The 17,932-nt window shown below is 52.3% G+C and overlaps 1 protein-coding gene across 1 annotated transcript; it reads left to right on the top strand.

The window, feature by feature from the left end:
• The first annotated feature begins 66 nt into the window (after nt 1-66).
• Nucleotides 67-15,790, top strand: MDH2 (malate dehydrogenase 2). The gene is made up of 9 exons (XM_047089361.1): nt 67-232; nt 5,073-5,241; nt 6,998-7,081; nt 7,588-7,697; nt 9,210-9,335; nt 11,979-12,056; nt 13,173-13,272; nt 13,630-13,781; nt 15,475-15,790. Exons 1-9 carry the CDS (start codon nt 167-169, stop codon nt 15,604-15,606), a joined length of 1,017 nt encoding a protein of 338 aa, XP_046945317.1. The 5' UTR covers nt 67-166; the 3' UTR covers nt 15,607-15,790.
• The last annotated feature ends 2,142 nt before the right edge of the window (nt 15,791-17,932 follow it).

The following is a 17,932-nucleotide window of genomic DNA, read 5'->3' as shown; positions in this document are numbered from 1 at the left end:
GACGTGATACCGCGAGATTTGGGGGAGGGCGGGGCCGGAAGCCGGGCCATTCTCGCGAGGCCGAGCGGAGCGGAGCCGGCAGGGCCTGTACACCGTGGAGGTCGTTGGTGTCACTTGCCTCCGCCAGCTCCTTTGCCTGCCGGTCCGCGCCCCTCCCGCTACAGCCATGCTGTCCGCCCTCGCCCGCCCTGCCGGCGCCGCTCTCCGCCGCAGCTTCAGCACCTCAGCCCAGGTAGGCCCGATGAGGGGCTGCCTGCAGGCGGGGGTCCCCTGCCTGGGCCACGTGGGTTCTGGGCTCGCGAGCAGCGCTGATCCCCGGGGCCGCCCTAGATCGTAGGGCGGCCCGGTACCGACCCGCGGCTGTGGCGCCCTGGGCCGGCCCGGTTACTGTGCGGGAAGTGCCAAAAGAAAGCCCGGGAGAAAGTGGTGGGGGGAGTCCCCCAGCTCGTCCTCCGGACCCCAAGAGGACCTGTTCTTGCCCTGCATTCCTTCAAGGTTGAGAAGCGCGGGCTGCAGGGCCGAAAGTAATTTATGCTTGTATGCAACTTTCTATAGTACTAACCTTGTTCTTTTCTGTAGCATCCGTACAAATAACGTGTAATCATTAACTCCATAGTACAGAATGAGATACCGAGGGTAGGGAACTGGTCCAAGGTTGTTACACAGTCATTTAGCCAGAGGATTAAAAGCCAGCTCTTCCGCTCACCGTCAGTGGCTTTTGAATTACCAAGCTTCCTTTTAAGAACCTAAAGACGCTGCTTCCTCTTAAGGACTCTTTTGAAGGATCCTTCCTGATGTGGGCGGACTGGGCCTGACCCCAGGTGTGGTGACTGTGCAACACTTGGCCTGGGAGTACTTAACCTAAGCTATTTTTAGGCATCTTCTAGGATGGTGGTTCTCAAACTGGTGTGTGTCAGAATCACCTGAAAGCTAATGCAGACCAGACCCAGGTTCATTGAAGGGAGGGTAGTACCTGCACCTTTGTATGTTTATCAGGTGTCCCAGGTGATTCCAGTATAACCAAAGTTTGAGAACCCAGGAGATGCCCACGTTGCCTCTTAAGCACTGCATCCAAAAGGGAGGTGATTAGTAAAGGAGATTCCAAATTTCTGCTTTAGCTTCTGTCCTTCAGGTCAGTTTCTTGTGTATTTAGTTCATTTGAAAAATAAGTACACAATAATAGCATTGAGTATCCATGCTTGCCAAGATCTGTGCTGGGTGCTGCAGGAGATAAGATGTCTAAGAAGTGGCACTTGAGATAGGCTCAAAAGGAGTAAACTTAGGACAGATGCTGAAGATTGATGCTGAGGAGTGGGGGGAAGGGAACTGATCACAGGTAACACCGTAGGATTTGCCGACAGATGGTCTGATAAAGGGTTCCAGACGGAGGACTCCAAGACTTCAGGCTTTGACATTGCTGATTGCTGAGATGGTGAAAGACTGCTGGCAGAGAGTGGATTTGGACAGGGGGAGGCTATCAGGAGCTCAGTTTGAAATGTTGAGTTTAAAATGCATATTGAGGGGCACCTGGGTAGCTCAGCTGGTTGAGCGTCGACTCTTGATTTTGGCCCAGGTCATGGTCCCAGAGTCATGAGATTGAGCCCCGCATCAGGCTCCGTGCTGAACATGGAGCCTGCTTAAGACTGTCTCTCCCTCTGCCTCCTCCCCCACTTGCACTCTTTCTCTCCAAAAAATTAAAATAAAATGCACATGGACATAGAAGTGGCAATATTGGGGGCGCCTGGGTGGCGCAGTCGGTTAAGCGTCCGACTTCAGCCAGGTCACGATCTCGCGGTCCGTGAGTTCGAGCCCCGCGTCGGGCTCTGGGCTGATGGCTCGGAGCCTGGAGCCTGTTTCCGATTCTGTGTCTCCCTCTCTCTCTGCCCCTCCCCCGTTCATGCTCTGTCTCTCTCTGTCCCAAAAATAAATGTTGAAAAAAAAATTAAAAAAAAAAAAAAAAGAAGTGGCAATATTGATGAAGGCATTAGCAAAGTAGATAACATTGGTCTAGAGACTTTGGATCCTCTGTCCTTAACAGTAAAAGTGAATCAAGTGCACAGCCTCAATATATTTATTTCTCCCTGTGTGTACTAATATATGTGTTACAACACAAGAAAATAGAACTTTAAAAAGAAACTATAGTAAACTTACCTCATAAACCACACTGAGCAGTGTGCTGTTGACCACCACTCCTCAGCGCAGAAAAGGTCAGCAAGTTTGGAGACTGGTCTTTTAGGAAGAGATCACCAGTTAATCTCTGCAGTACCACAGATTCTCATCACATTGTAAAGATTCCGCCACTGAAGGACTGTGTTTTTATACATGTTAACTAAATTAACGAAACCTTGTAATAGACAAACAATGACATCACCTCGACATTGAAAGTAAAAGAAAGAGCGAGGAGGTCATCATAAGGGAGGAGATTATCTTATGTATCATAAGGGACCGATTCACTTAAGGACGCTGGTGAGGGCATCAGGTCAGTCTGTTTCTTTTTTATTTTATTTTTGAGTAATCTCCATGGGGCTCCATGGTGGATCCACTGCCCTGGTCAGCCTTGGGAGCCGGGCTGAGCAATCTGGGCATGAGGAACTTCAAGGAGATTTTTGAGCAAGGAAGTGAAATGCCCAAAAGTTTAATTTTCTTTTTTTTAATAAAATTTTTTATTATGTTTATTTTGAGAGAGAGACAGAGTGTGAGCGGGGGAGGGGCAGAGAGAGAGAGGGAGACAATCCGAAGCAGGCTGCAGGCTCCCAGCTATCAGCACAGAGCCCTATGCAGGGCTCGAACCCACAAGCCATGAGATCATGACCTGAGCCGAAGTCGGATGCTTTACGGACTAAGCCACCCAGGCGCCCCTCAAAAGTTTAATTTTCTGAAGAATGGTTGAAGGTGGTGGTGAGGGCCCTAAGATAGACAATGGAACAGGAACAGAAGTCAGGGACAGGTTGGGAAGATGTTTGAGATGCCAAGTCCTTCCTGTCTTAACTGGGGGAAGGGAAGGCAGGATAAGGGAAGAGGCAGGAAATGCTTCTAAGGGTTTGGATTTGGGAGAACACAGGTACTATTTGGGAACAGGGTAGGAGAGATAGCATAAACTTATTTAGACAGTTGGAATGTCTGACAGAGCTGGGAATGTGGGAGTTGGAATTTGAGAGTTCCAAGGATTAGAGACAAGACGTGAGAGTGATAACTGAAGGTCTGGAAGTGGATGACATTGCCAGGCCTTGGGTTCTGGTTGATGTGGCTAGTGAAGTCTTCTGGGAAGTCAGGGGTCCCCCTTTACAGTACCAGTTTAAAAAACAAAACTGAGTTTGAATTTTAGTTGTGTATGCTTTTAGGGTTTACCTTTCTTAAGCAGATGGCACATGATGGGCGGTTGGTTGGGCTTGGTTTGGGGTTTAGTTTCAGGTTTTGATAACCAAAGTCCATAATTACCAGCATCCGTTGCCGTAGAGATCTATGTCGATAGTATAAGGACCCTAGATGGCCACATGCAGTGCTTTGGATTTTTGTCTCTGTTTTCTCAGTTTGTCTCCTTCCCCAGCAGCTGCCTGCCTGCCGGCCAGGAATAATCCCCCTTCTCATTTGTTGGGTTACAGCAGAAACCAGCTCACCGAGGAATTTTGGTTAGGCCTTGAGTGAGCCTTATGGGGAAGGGTGCCTTGTGTATAATAAGAGCGAGCTTCAGAGCACTGCTTAGAATAGATCTGTTCTTCTAAGACTTAGTTTTTCTTCTTTTCTTTTCTTTTTCTTTCTTTCTTTCCATCCTTTCTTTCCTTCCTTCCTTCCCAAATTGAAGAATCAAATTGCCTGTGTTTGGCTTGTATCCCACTTCATCAATTCCTTTCATAGGAAAGGTTACCAGGAGGCAGTCATTGAATTAGTCATTCAGGATGACTGGGGTGAGGGTGGCCTTAATTTAAGTCTCACCTGGTCATCATCCTTCACAGACTCCTCTTCCTCCTTTATGCTGGTATTCATAGGGCTCTGTCTCTAGTGCTCCTGTCACTCTGTGTTCTCTTTTGTGCCTTGTCCGTGGCTACCATTAATCCCAGTGCAGATGGATAGGACCTCCAGACCAAGCTTAAAGGCAACGTTGTCTACTTAAGCCAGGAAGCTGTCATCCCAGATTTGTCCCTCTGCTCACCATCTGGATAGAGGGAGAGGGGAGGGAGTAACTGAATCACTTGTAGCTCACCCATCCTTCATGCTTGCCTTTATCCCACCCTTGAATCATGCTTGGACTATTGCAGTAGTCTCCCTGCCTCCATTCTTGAAGATCTACAGTCTGTCTTCCATTCTGCCTCATAACTTTGTAAAACACAGTTCTGGACATGCTTTTCCCAGCTTTTAAGGCCTTTCAGTGGTCCTCCTTTGCCCAAAAGAACTAGATGCACTCTGCTAGGCCCTTAGCTTTGGCCCTACCTTCTTCCTTCCTCCACGTGTGTCCAGCAGTGCTTGAGCCATAGAGGACTGTTTCCCTTCAGTAGGCCATATTCCATACTCCTCCCCCTGGCATCCATCTGGTAAACTCCTACTCATCCTTCAAAATCCCCCCCAAACAGCTCGTTCTCTTTGTACCGCTGCCTTTCCCGGCATCTACCTGTGTGGCGCTTGTCACACTAGATGCCCCTTACCCCGTTTGCACGTCTTTCAGCTCGCAGGCCTTGTTGTAGTTTGCAAGTCATTCTAGCATGTGGCAGGTAGGAAGTCCGCATCCCCAAGTACTGTGACAGCCTGCTGGTAGGTGCTTGCATGCATGTGTGTATAGTTTTTAAAACTACAGGCTGCAGGGAAGGCAGCCTGAGTGAGGCTTGTTCCCTTGCGGAGGGTGTGTGCAGTACGACCTGGACCGTGACAATATCTGTAGACCTAAGTTCCTCATTTTCCTGAGATAAGCTTCTGTGTTTCAAAAGAAAACTGGACCTTTGGACTGGTCGAAATACAATTGTGTCTTCTTTGGCACCATGGCCATAAAGGAGGCCCAGTGTGGTATTTTACAGGCTGTCACGTGAATACTTTTAATGCCGATTCTATATTAAGAGTCCTTTCTCTGTGCCCCTTTACAGAACAATGCTAAAGTAGCTGTGTTAGGGGCTTCTGGAGGAATTGGACAGCCCCTTTCGCTTCTCCTCAAGAACAGCCCCTTGGTGAGCCGCCTGACCCTCTACGACATTGCTCACACACCCGGAGTGGCTGCAGATCTGAGCCACATCGAGACCAGAGCAGCTGTGAAAGGTACTGGGCACGCTGACCCTGGACTCTGCTTCTCTTCTCCCCGGTAGACCGGGATCCAAGCCGTAGAATAGAATTCTTCGACGAAACTACATCAGAGCCAGGGTTTCCATGTTCATCGTAGAACTGAATTTCACAAGTAATTCATGTCTTTCTGGACTTGAGCCTGTAAAAATTATATAGCAGTATCTTTCAGAAGAAAACAATGGTGGTCTAATCTTCCCATTTTTAATTTCTTCTAATTTGAAAAGACAATAGGATCAGGAAGGAGAATTTGGGGGGATTTCTATATCCTAGTTATTTTAACTTTTTTTTTTTTTTTAAAGTTTACTTTTGAGAGAGAGAGAACATGTGAGCAGGGCAGGGGCAGAGAGAGAGCGGGACAGAGGATCTAAAGCAGGCTCTGTGCTGACAGCAGAGAGCCCGATATGGGGCTTGAACTCAGAAAACCATGAGATCATGGCCTGAGCCGAAGTCAGAAGTTCAACTGACTGAGCCACCCAGGCACCCCTTACTTTTACTTTGTAGCAGTATTTATCCGTGTTACCAAATTAGTTAAACCATTTTTTTTTTAGTTTATTCTTGAGAGAGAGCGAGCGAGAATATGTACACACACACACACGCATACACATGGCACGAGTGGGGGACGGGCAGAGAGGGACTCCCAAGCAGCCTCCACACTCAGCATAGAACCCAACGTGGGGCTCAATCCCACAACCCTGAGGTCATAACCTGAGCCGAAATCAAGAGTCGGATCCTCAATCGACTGAGCCACCCAGGTGCCCCTTGGTTAAATCATTTTTAAGGCAATTCTGTAGTTGGTCACTGATTTATTATGCCCGTCCTGTTGGCCTTTGGGCTATTTCCTGTGTTTCTCCACTGGAGACACAAACACAAGCTGTGACGAACATCTTCATCTTCACATCTTGTTTCTTAGGATTCCAAAAGTCAATCAGGAGGTGTGACTCTGTGAAAGATTATACTGTATTATACACCAAATGGCGGTGCATCGCGGTGGCAGTGATCCGTCTCTGCTGACGGTGTATGGAAGTGCCCTGTGTGGTGGTGGTTACACGCATCCTCCGCTGGTGCAAACAGCTCGGGAGGTCAACTGTCAGAACTTACGTTTTTGTGCCTTCCATAGCCTCAGTTGGTTTGCTCGTCCTCTTTCAGGTCTTCTGGAAGGTCCTGCAATAAGGAAAAAGTTCAGATCAAAGCAGATTTTGGTCATTGGAGCAAATTTCCCTTGAAATCTTTGAAAATGGACCTTTTCCCCTACGAGCAAGCAAACTAGATCCAAACGCTTAGAGGTCCTGCGTTGTCAGCTCTGTGACTTTCTTTCATGGCGCTCAGTGTGCCTTCTGATCTGACCCCGAGATGGAGCTTTCGTCAGGATGATTGGGGAGGGAGATAAGCAGCTCTTTGACCTGGGGGCTGAGAAGGCCTTTCAGGAGTTAGCAAACAGTGGACTTGGTTTGGTTTGGGGAAAACCTCTAGGGTTGGTCCATTCTGAATGGGTCGGGGGCTGGGCAGTTGGCAGCTGGAGGAAAGTAGTGTGAGAGAGTGCCGGGATTGTCAAACTCATGGGCATTAATGGCCAGGAAGCACTACACAGGTGGGCCTTGCACCTGAGGCCTTCATTCAGCGTCGGACCCCGGTGGGGCTGGCCGTCTTCCCCAGCTCTATCCCCAAAGTGTGCTCGCCTGCCCAGATCAGAAACGGTGAACTTGCTCTTTCCTGGGGGGGTGGTATTTTCTAGGCTACCTCGGACCTGAGCAGCTGCCAGACTGCCTGAAAGGTTGTGATGTGGTGGTTATTCCCGCAGGAGTCCCGAGAAAACCAGGTGTGTGTTTGAAAGCCCTGCCTCGTGTCTCCCTGCAGGTCAGGTGAGGAAGTGGTTTTCCTTTAAACTGGATCAAGTCATTGTTTCCATGGCAGAGAAAAATTCCAAAGGCTCCCCAGTACCTGCGGGATAGAGGGAAATCTCCTCCTTGGCCTGGCAAGAGACTTACACGCGTCTGATGTGTCTGTCCCCTGCTCAGTCTGGTGCTTCTGTGCCCGCTGTCCGCGTGGAGTGCCCTTTCCTTCACCCGCCCCTCGGGAATTCTCACTGATCCTGGATGATCCTCCTCAGATCCCTCCCTCCCTGGCTCCTCCCCACACTCCACCCCCTCCACCAGCCTCTGTTTGGGCACGTGTCACACTAGGTTGTTTCTCCTACAAGATAGATTTCCTTGGAAGGGGGACCCTGTCTCACCCAGGGTATCTAACAACCGTAACAGAGCACTTGCTACACCTTTGGCAATTCCTTCCGTGCTCTGTGAGCATGTTGAATTGGATCGTTCTCAGGCATGACACGGGATGATCTGTTCAACACCAATGCCTCTATCGTGGCCACCCTGACCGCTGCCTGCGCCCAGCATTGCCCCGAGGCCATGATCTGCATCATTTCAAACCCGGTAAGTGCCTGTGGCAGGTAGGCCGTGAATACTGTGCCGAAAGCTCGTAATTAGCAAAAGCGTGCAGATATGCTTACAGGGACAAATACCGGTGAAGGTGCTGCAGGGGACAGATTGGATGAAGTAACTGGGAATTTCAGCCTGGGTTTTCCACCATTTGTATGCCTTTGGGCAAATCACTTCCCCTCTCTGTGTCTTAGTTTCTCCACCTGAAAAGTCCGTCGTTGTTGTTTTAATGTTTATTTATTTATTTTGAGAGAGCACGTGCACATGTGCAAGAGGGAGAGGGACAGAGAGAGAGAGTAAATCCCAGACAGGCTCCGCTGTCCACACAGACGCGGGGCTCGATCCCACGACCCTGAGATCATGACCTGAGCTGAAATCAAGAGTTGGATGCTCAACCGACCGAGCCACCCAGGCGCCCTGGAAAAGTCCATTCATTAGGCTCCATTCAACCCTGATGGTTGCGGCCTGTTGACTTCTTTTACTGTATTCTTCTCGGGGTTTGCCCTTCCTGGTTCCCTGTCACGCTTGCACAGCCACCCCAGGCCCTGCTCGCGGGTTTTTGTAGGGAGCTTATCCTCCAAACCTGAAAGCACGTGTGCTGTCTCCTCCCTGAGAAGACGGCGTGGCCCCCAAGCGTCCCCAGCAGCCCGGGTTGCATTTAACCACAGCCCTCTCCGTGCCTCCCTCCTGGGCGAATCTGGTCTCTGAGGATCGGGTTCTGGGTAGAAGTGCAGCCACAGTGGTGTTGACTGGGGATGTGCCTGCCAATCCACGAGATTGTGCCCCACGAGAGGCTGTGCCCGGTGCCTCTGAGAAGCGGATCTCCACCTGGCTCGCCCTCCTCGGGGCATCCAGTCAGCCATGGAAAACAGCTGCTGCCGGGAAGCTAACCTGGTGCCTGATAGAAGTCCTGCCGTTTTCTTTCGTTTTTATTACGTGTTTTCTATGCACCCGGCAACGTGTCCGCACTTGCTGTATATTAAGTCCTGTAACCCTCACAGCCTCGTGGGGTAGTTGTCTCCTCTGTGTTACGGTGAGGAACCAAGTCCTAGGAGTTGAGGAAGCTTGCCCAGGGTTGCCTCGCAGAGCAGCAGAGCTGGGACTTGACCCCGAGCCCTCAGTCTCTGGCCGTGTGCGATGCCGTCCTGTTTTAGGAATGGCCGTTCAGGTGTCAGCCCCAGCTGGGGAGGACGGTGTCCGGTGGAGCCGTCCTCACGATTTAGGTCGATAGCTGGCAAGGCACGTGCCCATTGGAGCTGTGGGCCCAGAAGCCACTAGGGGTAAACAGCACCTGCCAAGACGAAGGGCTCTTTGTTCACGTCAGGGGGAAAAGAGGAAGTTGGCCCACGGTGACCTGTTCTGTCTTGAGGGTGGCTTGCCTGTAAACAGCGGAGCGGTTTGGCACCTTAGGACTTATTAATGGTCTGGGGAAGAGACTTGTCCTTTGGTCGCATGCCTCTTCTCTCAGAATGCAGGGCAAGTTATGCCACTCTCTCAATCTACTAGGTTAACTCCACCATCCCGATTACGGCGGAAGTTTTCAAGAAGCATGGAGTATACAACCCCAATAAAATCTTCGGGGTGACAACCCTGGACATTGTCAGAGCCAACACTTTTATTGCAGAACTGAAGGTAAGAGCTGCGCCGGGTATTTTTCAAGTTATGTTCCTGGCTGCTTGGCTGACCTATGGGCATAGGAGACCAGGCACTTACACGTCACTTGTGACTCCAGAATCATCAGTGTTCTTGGGGCTTGCCCCTGTTGGGGAGAGTTGCCCTCACGCTTTCTTGGGCAATCCACCCAGGCCCATGCAGGTTTGAACCATGGCCAGCTTCAGTCTTGACTCAACTCTGTCTGTCCTCCCTGGTGCCTTATGGGTCCAGGCTTTTCCTGGGTTTCTTGCTGGCTCAGCTGGGTTGTACTCTCCAAGTTCATTGCCTCTGAAAATTAGAACTAACAGGATTTACCTGCTGATTGTTAGACAAATGGTAAAGTTGGCAAACACGAAGAACTAAGGAAGGTTCCGGAAGGCCTGAGGTGTCAGGACTTTCATTCCTGATCGATAGTTCTGGCTCCCGTCTTGGGTTGCCTCAGCGAGTTCGCATCTGGCCAGTTGCCTGCGGCTCCTTGGGCTGCCGACTGAGCTGCCAGGCCCGTCCTGGGGTGGGTTCGACATGGGCGCCAGCTCTGGTGTCCTCGGTGCCTCTCGTTGCTCGCTTCCGAGTCTTGGGGTGTGGATCCAGCAGAACCACTTCCTCTGACCTAAAGAAGTGCCCCTCCTGAGCTTCAGGCCGTTTTTTTCTGACTTTGCAGATGAGGGGGACTCTAAAGTAGGAACAGGGGTCATGCGCACGGCCAAGCAAGGAGGGCACACACGACACCGTTGACCTTCGTTGTACCCCCTGCTCCCTGTGCGCCTGGCAGGTTCGCCTCTGAGGGGTGACACCCTGCTTTAGCTCGTGCTGCAGCGTGTCCCCAGCTTCTGTGCTAGGTGCGGGTGTCCCAGAGATCCAGAAGATAGGGGAGCCCTTGGGATTCAAGAGACAATATTATCGAGTAACCGGTTCGGCGCGGGCGTGTAGGGCGGTTGTCTGAGTCAGGACCAGCTTTCTGGGCGAGCTTGTGCTCAGCTGAGTCTGACCGAGAACGGGCCAAGAGGGTGGGGTTCGGGCTTCCTGAGGCTCCCAGCCCGGTTTCATGGAAGCCACAGTGCTCATTCCCTTTGGGCACTCGTGGTGCTACCAGCTCTTGGCCGAAGCACACCATCTCCCCCAGGCCCCAGTCCTGCGGCAACACACCAGCTACATGGGGCTGGTTTGGTTACTTAGAATTACATAAAACTAGAAATCCGTGTCCTCGTTGCACTGGCCACATTTCAGATGTGGCTTCTGTGTTCTCGCAGAAAGTTCTGGACGGTGCTATCATAGCCAGAGAAGTTCTGTTTGAGGTGAAGGAAGGGGGGGGGTCTTGGCCCCTGGCAGAGACTCTAATGCTTGTCAGGCTTCAGTTCAGTGAATTGCCCTTTACCTCAGGTTTCTGGCGTTCTGAGAAAATCCTGAATTGTATCAGGAATGAAAGTTGGCCCTTCAACCTCCAGCGTCTGGACCCTCCTCAGTCCCTCGGCCATCTCTTGCCCCCTTTGCCACCTTCTCTTTGCATTTCTGCTGATGTTGTAGGTATTTCTTGTACCCTAGGCCTCTGCTCATTTAGCCTAGAAAACGCTTCCTTTGGCAAAGTCCTGCTGCTGCTTCCCAGATGAAGTGAAGTCTCTCCCAAGAAGGCTCTCCCAGGCTAAGGAAGTGCTACCCTTCCGAGGCCGCCCCATGCGGCTTTCTTAGCACATGACAGTGGGACGTCATTTGTGTCTGTCTTGTAATCGACAGTGAGTGTCTCAAAAACGGGGGCTCTGTCTGTCCACGCCTGTGTCCCTGGTGACCAGCACACTGCCTTGGCACAGAGGTACTTCCACGTGAGCCCCCTGCTCCGTGAACTTGATCCGGCTGTGTCCCCCTTCCCGGGCAAGGCTGGTTCCTAACTGAGGGCTGCTCTCTTTAGCAGCCACGGCATTTGAGAAAAGTGGCATCATTTGGGGACTGCTCACTTCCCTCCCATAACTCCCACCAGATTCCTTTTTTTGACCGTCTTAAGAAATACCTGGTCCACAGATTTGTGGGGGCGTCGTGCCTCCGGTTTAACAAACGAATCAGCCTCTTCTGGAAGGCCCCCACAAAGAACCATGGGGTTTTGACCCCTTACAACTCAGTTTTATTCTGTCCTGATCACAGATTGAGCTGACAGAGTTCCCACCCCCGGGTTTCCTAGAATTGTTTTTGAATTTTGCTCTAGAATGAAGGCAAGGGAATTTGATTTGTTGTCTCTGACACAGTGTAGGGACATGAGTCTGGGCTTGTGCTAGGAGAGTGACATTAGCTCTGGGGAAGACGACGGTCATCCTCAGGTTCTGAGAAGATACCAGACCGACGGGGACCACCGGGGGGGACCCTACATGGAGGCCGTTTTCTGCTCACTGTAAAGGAAGACCCTCGTAGTAACCTCCCCGGATGACGCGTCACTCCGCGCTGCCCCGTTCACACTGCTGCTCCACCATGTGGTGGGACCGGGGGAGGGACTCTAAATACGGCGGGACTCAGTCTTTTGTGGTTTCTTTGTTCTGAGTTCCATGGGTTTTTCCAGGATCGGTGCTTTAGGTGGATATGACATTTTATACTCAAAGAGCTTTAAAAATTAACAAAGCTTCATACTCTGGTGGCCAGGGTTTGGATCCAGCTCGAGTCAATGTTCCTGTCATTGGCGGCCATGCTGGGAAGACCATCATCCCCCTGATCTCTCAGGTAAGTGCTTCACCTTTGCCAGGAAGCCTTAGGATCACGAACGCCTTTCAGGGGTTCCGCTTTGAGGCACTAAAGACAGACTGACAAAGAACTCAGCATCTTTGTATTTCGAGAGGATTCCTGCTGTGGTTACGGCCCGCCCATTGTCTGGGGGGCTCTCGAGTGGCCTGTGGGGCTGCGGTTGGGCTCCAGCAACTCGGGGTCCACACCTGCGGGAGTGAGCGCGGTCAGAAGGTGCTCGCGGCGGCCTGCTCCCAACACGGCGAGACTGCCGCAGGGACCGCTGAATTCCCAGGTAGGTCAGAGCAGGCAAAGCTGTTGTGTTTAAAAACGAGTAGAGACCAGGTGAACGCCACCGCGAATGAGGAAAATGAAACCAATGTCCTGATCCCCGAGTTTAACGCACACGGAAGGACTTAAAATATTTGTGGTGTCCTCACCAAAAGTGCATAACGTTGTAAGAAAAGCATGAGGGAAACCTCCCGTAAATCTAAATTGAGAGACATTCTACAAAACGAGCAGTCGGTACTCTTGACAAGTGTCCCGGAAGACGGGACCACTAAGGAGTAGACTGAGCTGGGATAACCATCCGCTGGGGTCCTGGATCAGAAAAGGGACAGGAAAGGGACAGCAGTGGGGAAGTGGGTGACCTCTGGGTGGGGCCCGTAGTCAACATATTGATGATGATTTTCTGTTCCTTAGAATTGCCCCGTGGTTACATGAGATGCTAATGTTAGGGTAGGCTGGGTGAGGGAAACCTTTGTGCTGTTTTTACGACTCTTCACTAAATCTAAAATTAGTCCAAAATACTAAAAGTTCTTTAAAAATGAGTAGGAACCGGGAGCGCCTGGCTGGCTCAGTTGCTGGAGCCTATGACTCTTAATCTCGGGGTTGTGAGTTCAAGCCCCAGGTTGGGTGTGGAACCCACTTAAAAAAAAAAATGAGTAGGGACTGCACTACACCTCCCAAAAAGGTGATGTACTTTAAAGCAAAGGTGGTCTTGGTATCCCGTGCAGTGGCGGCGGGGGGGGTCCTGCCATGACAGGGGGAGGGGACATGGGGTCTGGGAGTGGCAGCAGCCCCTGCTCACGTGCTCCCTGTGACTTTGGCCTGCAGTGTACTCCCAAGGTGGACCTACCCCAGGACCAGCTGACAGCCGTCACTGGGCGGATCCAGGAGGCCGGCACGGAGGTGGTGAAGGCCAAAGCTGGAGCAGGTAGATTCTTGGGGGACGACCCCCGTGTGGGGTGCTGATGCCAGAGGCCCTCCAGCTCACGGCTGAAGACCGGAAGGGCCCGGGCAGGCAGCGAACACTTCTCTTAGCTTCAGGTGTGTTCACTGGGTGAGCCCGTCCCGCAGCAGAGGGCAGCTCGGCTGTGTGGCATGGAAGGGTGTCTGAGCTTGGCGAAGCCAGTTGTGTGCCATTCATGAGTTTGTAAAATGAAGAGACGCTGACTGAATTCTTCACCGCTAAAGGGGAAGATGTGGAAGATGTTACTCAGCTGACAGGGCGGCCTCTCCTGGGCTTTACGGTCCCGGTGCTGGCTTGGCTAACCTGCCCGTGCCCTCCTAGGCTCTGCCACCCTGTCCATGGCATACGCCGGAGCCCGGTTTGTCTTCTCCCTCGTGGATGCCATCAACGGAAAGGAAGGAGTTGTCGAATGTTCCTTCGTTAAATCCCAAGAAACAGACTGTCCCTATTTCTCCACACCTTTACTGCTGGGGGTACGTATCCTGGAGGCTGTGTCTTGGGCTCGTGGAAGGAGGCTCATTGTCTATGCTTAAGGTCGGGAGCCCCGGCTGTTTGCTCCGAAATTCGGTTTCCCGTTGTGCGGTAACTGCATCCCGGTGCCTGGCCTGTGCTGGGGTTTGGAGGGTGGACGCACATCATAGAATTAAGAGCAGGGAGAAACCTCAGGCTGAGGGGGGCTGGGTAGGGACCCGCTGGCACGTGAATCCCTTCCCTGTGGCTCTGCCGGCTGGTCAGCGCAGCTGTCTCACTGTGTTTCTTTCTTTTTTGTTTTAATTTTTTTTTTAATGTTTCTTTTTGGGAAGGAGAGAGACAGAGCACGAGCTGGGGAGGGGCGGAGCGAGAATGAGACACAGAATCCGAAGCAGGCTCCAGGCTCTGAGCTGTCAGCACAGAGCCCAATGCGGGGCTCGAACCCACAAGCTGTGAGATCATGACCTGAGCTGAAGTCGGACGCTCAACCGACTGAGCCACCCAGGCGCCCCTCGCTGTGTTTCTTTATGAGACACGTGTTCTGTCTCCAGGCGGCCGTGGGCACTTCTGGAGGAAAAGTCTTCCCTTCCCCATCCTGTGTGACGTCGCCCCGTGGCTCATGCTTGTTCGTTCTTGCTCTGACCTCGGGGCGCGCCGAGCCCCGTCCCTCTTCCGGGGAGGCCTGAAGAGCTGGCAGAGCTGTGATATTTTCCAGCTCAGGTGTCCCTGCTCCCTTGCTCTCTCCCCTACCGGTTTTCTTCCTGGAATGTGTTGCAGACCCCCTTGGAACCGTGGTGTCTGGGATAGAGCCCCTCTGGCCCCAGTGCTTGGCTTCAGTCAGGCTGTTTTGGAGGCAGCTGTCCGGTCTGATGACCGTCCCCAAGTCTTCAGGGAGCAGAAACCCCTAAGTCTCACTCTGTTTCTGATGTGCGGGTGGCTGCTGATGTCAGGCAGATGTGTGGTTGCCTTCATCTTCTCCCCAGAAAGGAACTGTGTGGTGACATGCCAAGCCACCCAGGGGCCCTTCCCACAGATGCCCTGGTGTCCAAAGATCCCGGAGACAATGGCCCCGGGCCTCGGGGACTCCGTGTGGTGGAGAGACCCACTAAACAGACTAATGCCGTGACCAGTGTGGTGGGGCAGGCCCTGCAGGCCCTGGAGTCAGGGAGGGCTCTCCAGGGAGATGGCCTGGAAGCCTCCCCTGCTCACGCAGACACCAGCTCAACCGTGGAGGTGACACGGTGACAGACACCTGTTGTTTTCCTGATGTCACATGTGTGCCTACTTGATTACATCAGACCCGGGTGGCTATTACCAACTCGGGGAAAAGACTAGAACCCAAAAGTATGCTCTGTGTTGGGAAGAAGAACATGCGGCGCTGCTAACGACCAAGCACCCTGGGTGCCAAGTCGCCCGCGTGTGTTCTCACCGCCTCCTTTGAGGTGGAGAGTATGCCCGTTTTCTAGATGAGGAAACCGCCTTGGCCAAAGTGCACATGGTGTGAGTGACCGAGTCCAGATCCTAGCCGAGGATCATCTGCCTGAAGCCCAGGCTCGGGGCAGAGCCGTGAAGTTACATGGCGGGTTTTGTTCAACAGCCTCATCCACAGAAACCGGCTGTAAAATTTACAGTATTTTTAGCGGTTGTTGTTAATTTCAGAATTGTCCATTTTTTACCACCTCCTCTCTCCTCCAGAAAAAGGGCATCGAGAAGAACCTAGGCATCGGCAAGATCTCTCCTTTCGAAGAGAAGATGATCGCCGAAGCCCTCCCTGAGCTGAAGGCCTCCATCAAGAAAGGAGAAGAGTTCGTGAAGAACATGAAATGAGAGGGCAGCTGGTGAGCGGTCCGCGTCCCTAACTTATGAAGGCATCATGTCCCTGTAAAGCCGTCTCACACCCCTTCGTGTTTCAGTCGCGTTACCCACGAGTGTTGTGTTAACGTTGCTGCCCCTTCCAAATCGTGGGTCCGTCTGCGGGTGCCTCAATAAAAGCAGGCTCTGAATTTCTTTACCAAGGTCTCCATAATGTGCTTTCTTCCCCCTGCTTCAGAGGGCCTGGCATCACGAATCGGAAGATGTTATTTACATATTAGACTGACGCATGATGGTCTCATCAGTAGCTTTGAGAACATACAGAATCTTTATCAGTGACTGTTCCCCCCCCAACCCTGCCCTGCAACAATGTGTCCCTCAGCTGTGCAAACTGAGGAGGGCCCGGTTCCGAGTCCTTGGAACGCAGCTGTGGCGGGGTGACAGCTGGTGGCACTTGCCCAGCTGCCCTTTTCCATCCCCAGTTCTTCCCACGTGGTGGTTTCCGCCTAAGCAGACCGCTCCATCGTCTACGCTGGAGCTGCCTTGGCTGACTTCCGTCTCTCTCTGAACCCCATCCTCCCCTCACCAGGCCCGAGTGTTCAGAGACGGGGACTGCCCTAGGCAGAGTTGTGAGGAAAGCCGGGGCAGGAGCAGAAAAAACCAAAACGCCAGCTGCCATGGCTGCGCTGGGGACACAGGAAGGCTGGCTCCGTGTCTTCATCAGAGACCTAAAAAGGAACTTGGTTGTATTCTCTGGCCTTAGCGTAAATGGGGGGGACCTGTTCCCATTGTCCGTGCCTGAGAAGGAACGTGGCGACGGCAACTGGATGAACTTAAGTGAAGGGCAAAAGGGCAGGTGGGGGCGGAGCTGAGCCCAGCGCCCAACACCCACGTGTCTACAGCAGCTTCTCTTTAATGACGGACGTTATCCTTACATCGTTGTTTTGTTACGAGTCCTCAATATGTGTCTGCTGCTTAAAACCTAAAACAGCAGCCAAAAAATAAAGCAGGAAAATAATCGCTGGTAATGGAATCTGTCCTCTTACTTTTGCTTAGTTCGTAAGTTAACACTTCGTGTGCTGGTTTGCATGCAGCCCACACTTCCGGTTCTGTTACTATAAAACAACCCCCACCCCCAGTCTAGTTGCTCGAGAGCCACTTTATGCACCTCCCCCCCTTTCTGCATGTGGACAAGGTTCCGCTGGGTGGTCCCCACCCCACCAAGTGCAGGAACTGGCCAGTCTGGCCCACCGGAGACTGTAGCTCGCCACGGCTGGTGTTGGGGGGACCCTGGGGCAGCCAGGCTTGTCACTCTCCACGGGGCCTCTGTGCAGAGTGGGCAGACTTCTTCCTTGACAGCTCAGGGTTCCCAAAAGTGCAAAAGCAGAAACTGCCAGGCATTAGGACGGGCTCAGAACTGGCCCGGCATCACTTCTGCCACATCCTCGTGCTTAAAGCAGGTCCCCCGGCAGGCCCCGGCGTGTGGTGGGAGCGGACTGGGCAGGGCAGGGCAGGCGGGACTGGCTCTTCAGGGGCCCACTTAGATGAGCGACCACACGTGACTCCTGTAAGCACAGATACATCTTCCCTTCCCACTTGTAATAACGGAGTAACCCTTAAGGTGAGCCCACAGTAATCTATTCCACTGCCATTAGATAATTCAGTTGCTGAGTTTCACTACTGTAGTTTATGGTTTCACTACTATAAAGGGCACGGCTCCGGACACCACCTTTGGAGTAATTCCACATGTGCAACACCACGCTAGCTCTCTGGGGTCATTGCTATGTCATGGGATCCTTGGGGCAACCCTGACAGGGAGGACCTAGTGCTGGTGACTCAAAGCAGGATGGTCGGAGCCCTTCTCCACGTACCAGCGGTCACCACAAAGGCCTCCCAAGCCCGTTTGCCAAAGATGCAGCTTCCTGGGGCGCCTGGGTGGCTCAGTCAATTGCGCCTCCGACTCTTGGTTTCTGCTCAGGTCATGATCTCAGTTCATGGGTTTGAGCCCCAAGTCGGGCTCTGCACTGACAGGGTGGGTCCTGCTTGGGATTTTCTCCCTCTCTCTCTCTGCCCCTCCCCTGCTCATACACGCTCTCTCAAAATAAATAAATAAACTTAAAAAAAAAAAGATGCAGCTTCCTGACTCCCACCTCTCAAAAGTTCTGATCTAGCAGTCTGAGAAGGGGGAGTGGGGGACAAGAATGGAGAATGCTCCAGATTCTTCCAGACTGTGCTGGGGAAGCGGCATTGGCCCACCCATCCCCTTTGGACACTGGCTACCTCAGAGCTCTTTCTACATAGGTAGGCCTCCTGCCCTTTGGGGCTCAAGTCAGGTACGTTG

The sequence above is a fragment of the Lynx rufus genome, unplaced genomic scaffold (assembly GCF_022079265.1).
Source record: "Lynx rufus isolate CCGP_SWC_20201006 ecotype Redwood Valley unplaced genomic scaffold, mLynRuf1.p SCAF_27, whole genome shotgun sequence".
In the NCBI taxonomy this organism is placed as follows: domain Eukaryota; kingdom Metazoa; phylum Chordata; class Mammalia; order Carnivora; family Felidae; genus Lynx; species Lynx rufus.
The sequence above is the reverse complement of the archived record's forward strand: the minus strand, read 5'-3'. Positions and strand labels throughout refer to the sequence as shown.

Coding starts and splice junctions, on each gene's coding strand:
- MDH2 (XM_047089361.1), top strand. CDS start 167: ATGCTGTCCGCCCTCGCCCGCCCTGCCGGCGCCGCTCTCCGCCGCAGC. Junction 5,242..6,997: donor GACCAGAGCAGCTGTGAAAG/GTACTGGGCACG, acceptor GGTATTTTCTAG/GCTACCTCGGACCTGAGCAG. Junction 9,336..11,978: donor CTTTTATTGCAGAACTGAAG/GTAAGAGCTGCG, acceptor TCTGGTGGCCAG/GGTTTGGATCCAGCTCGAGT.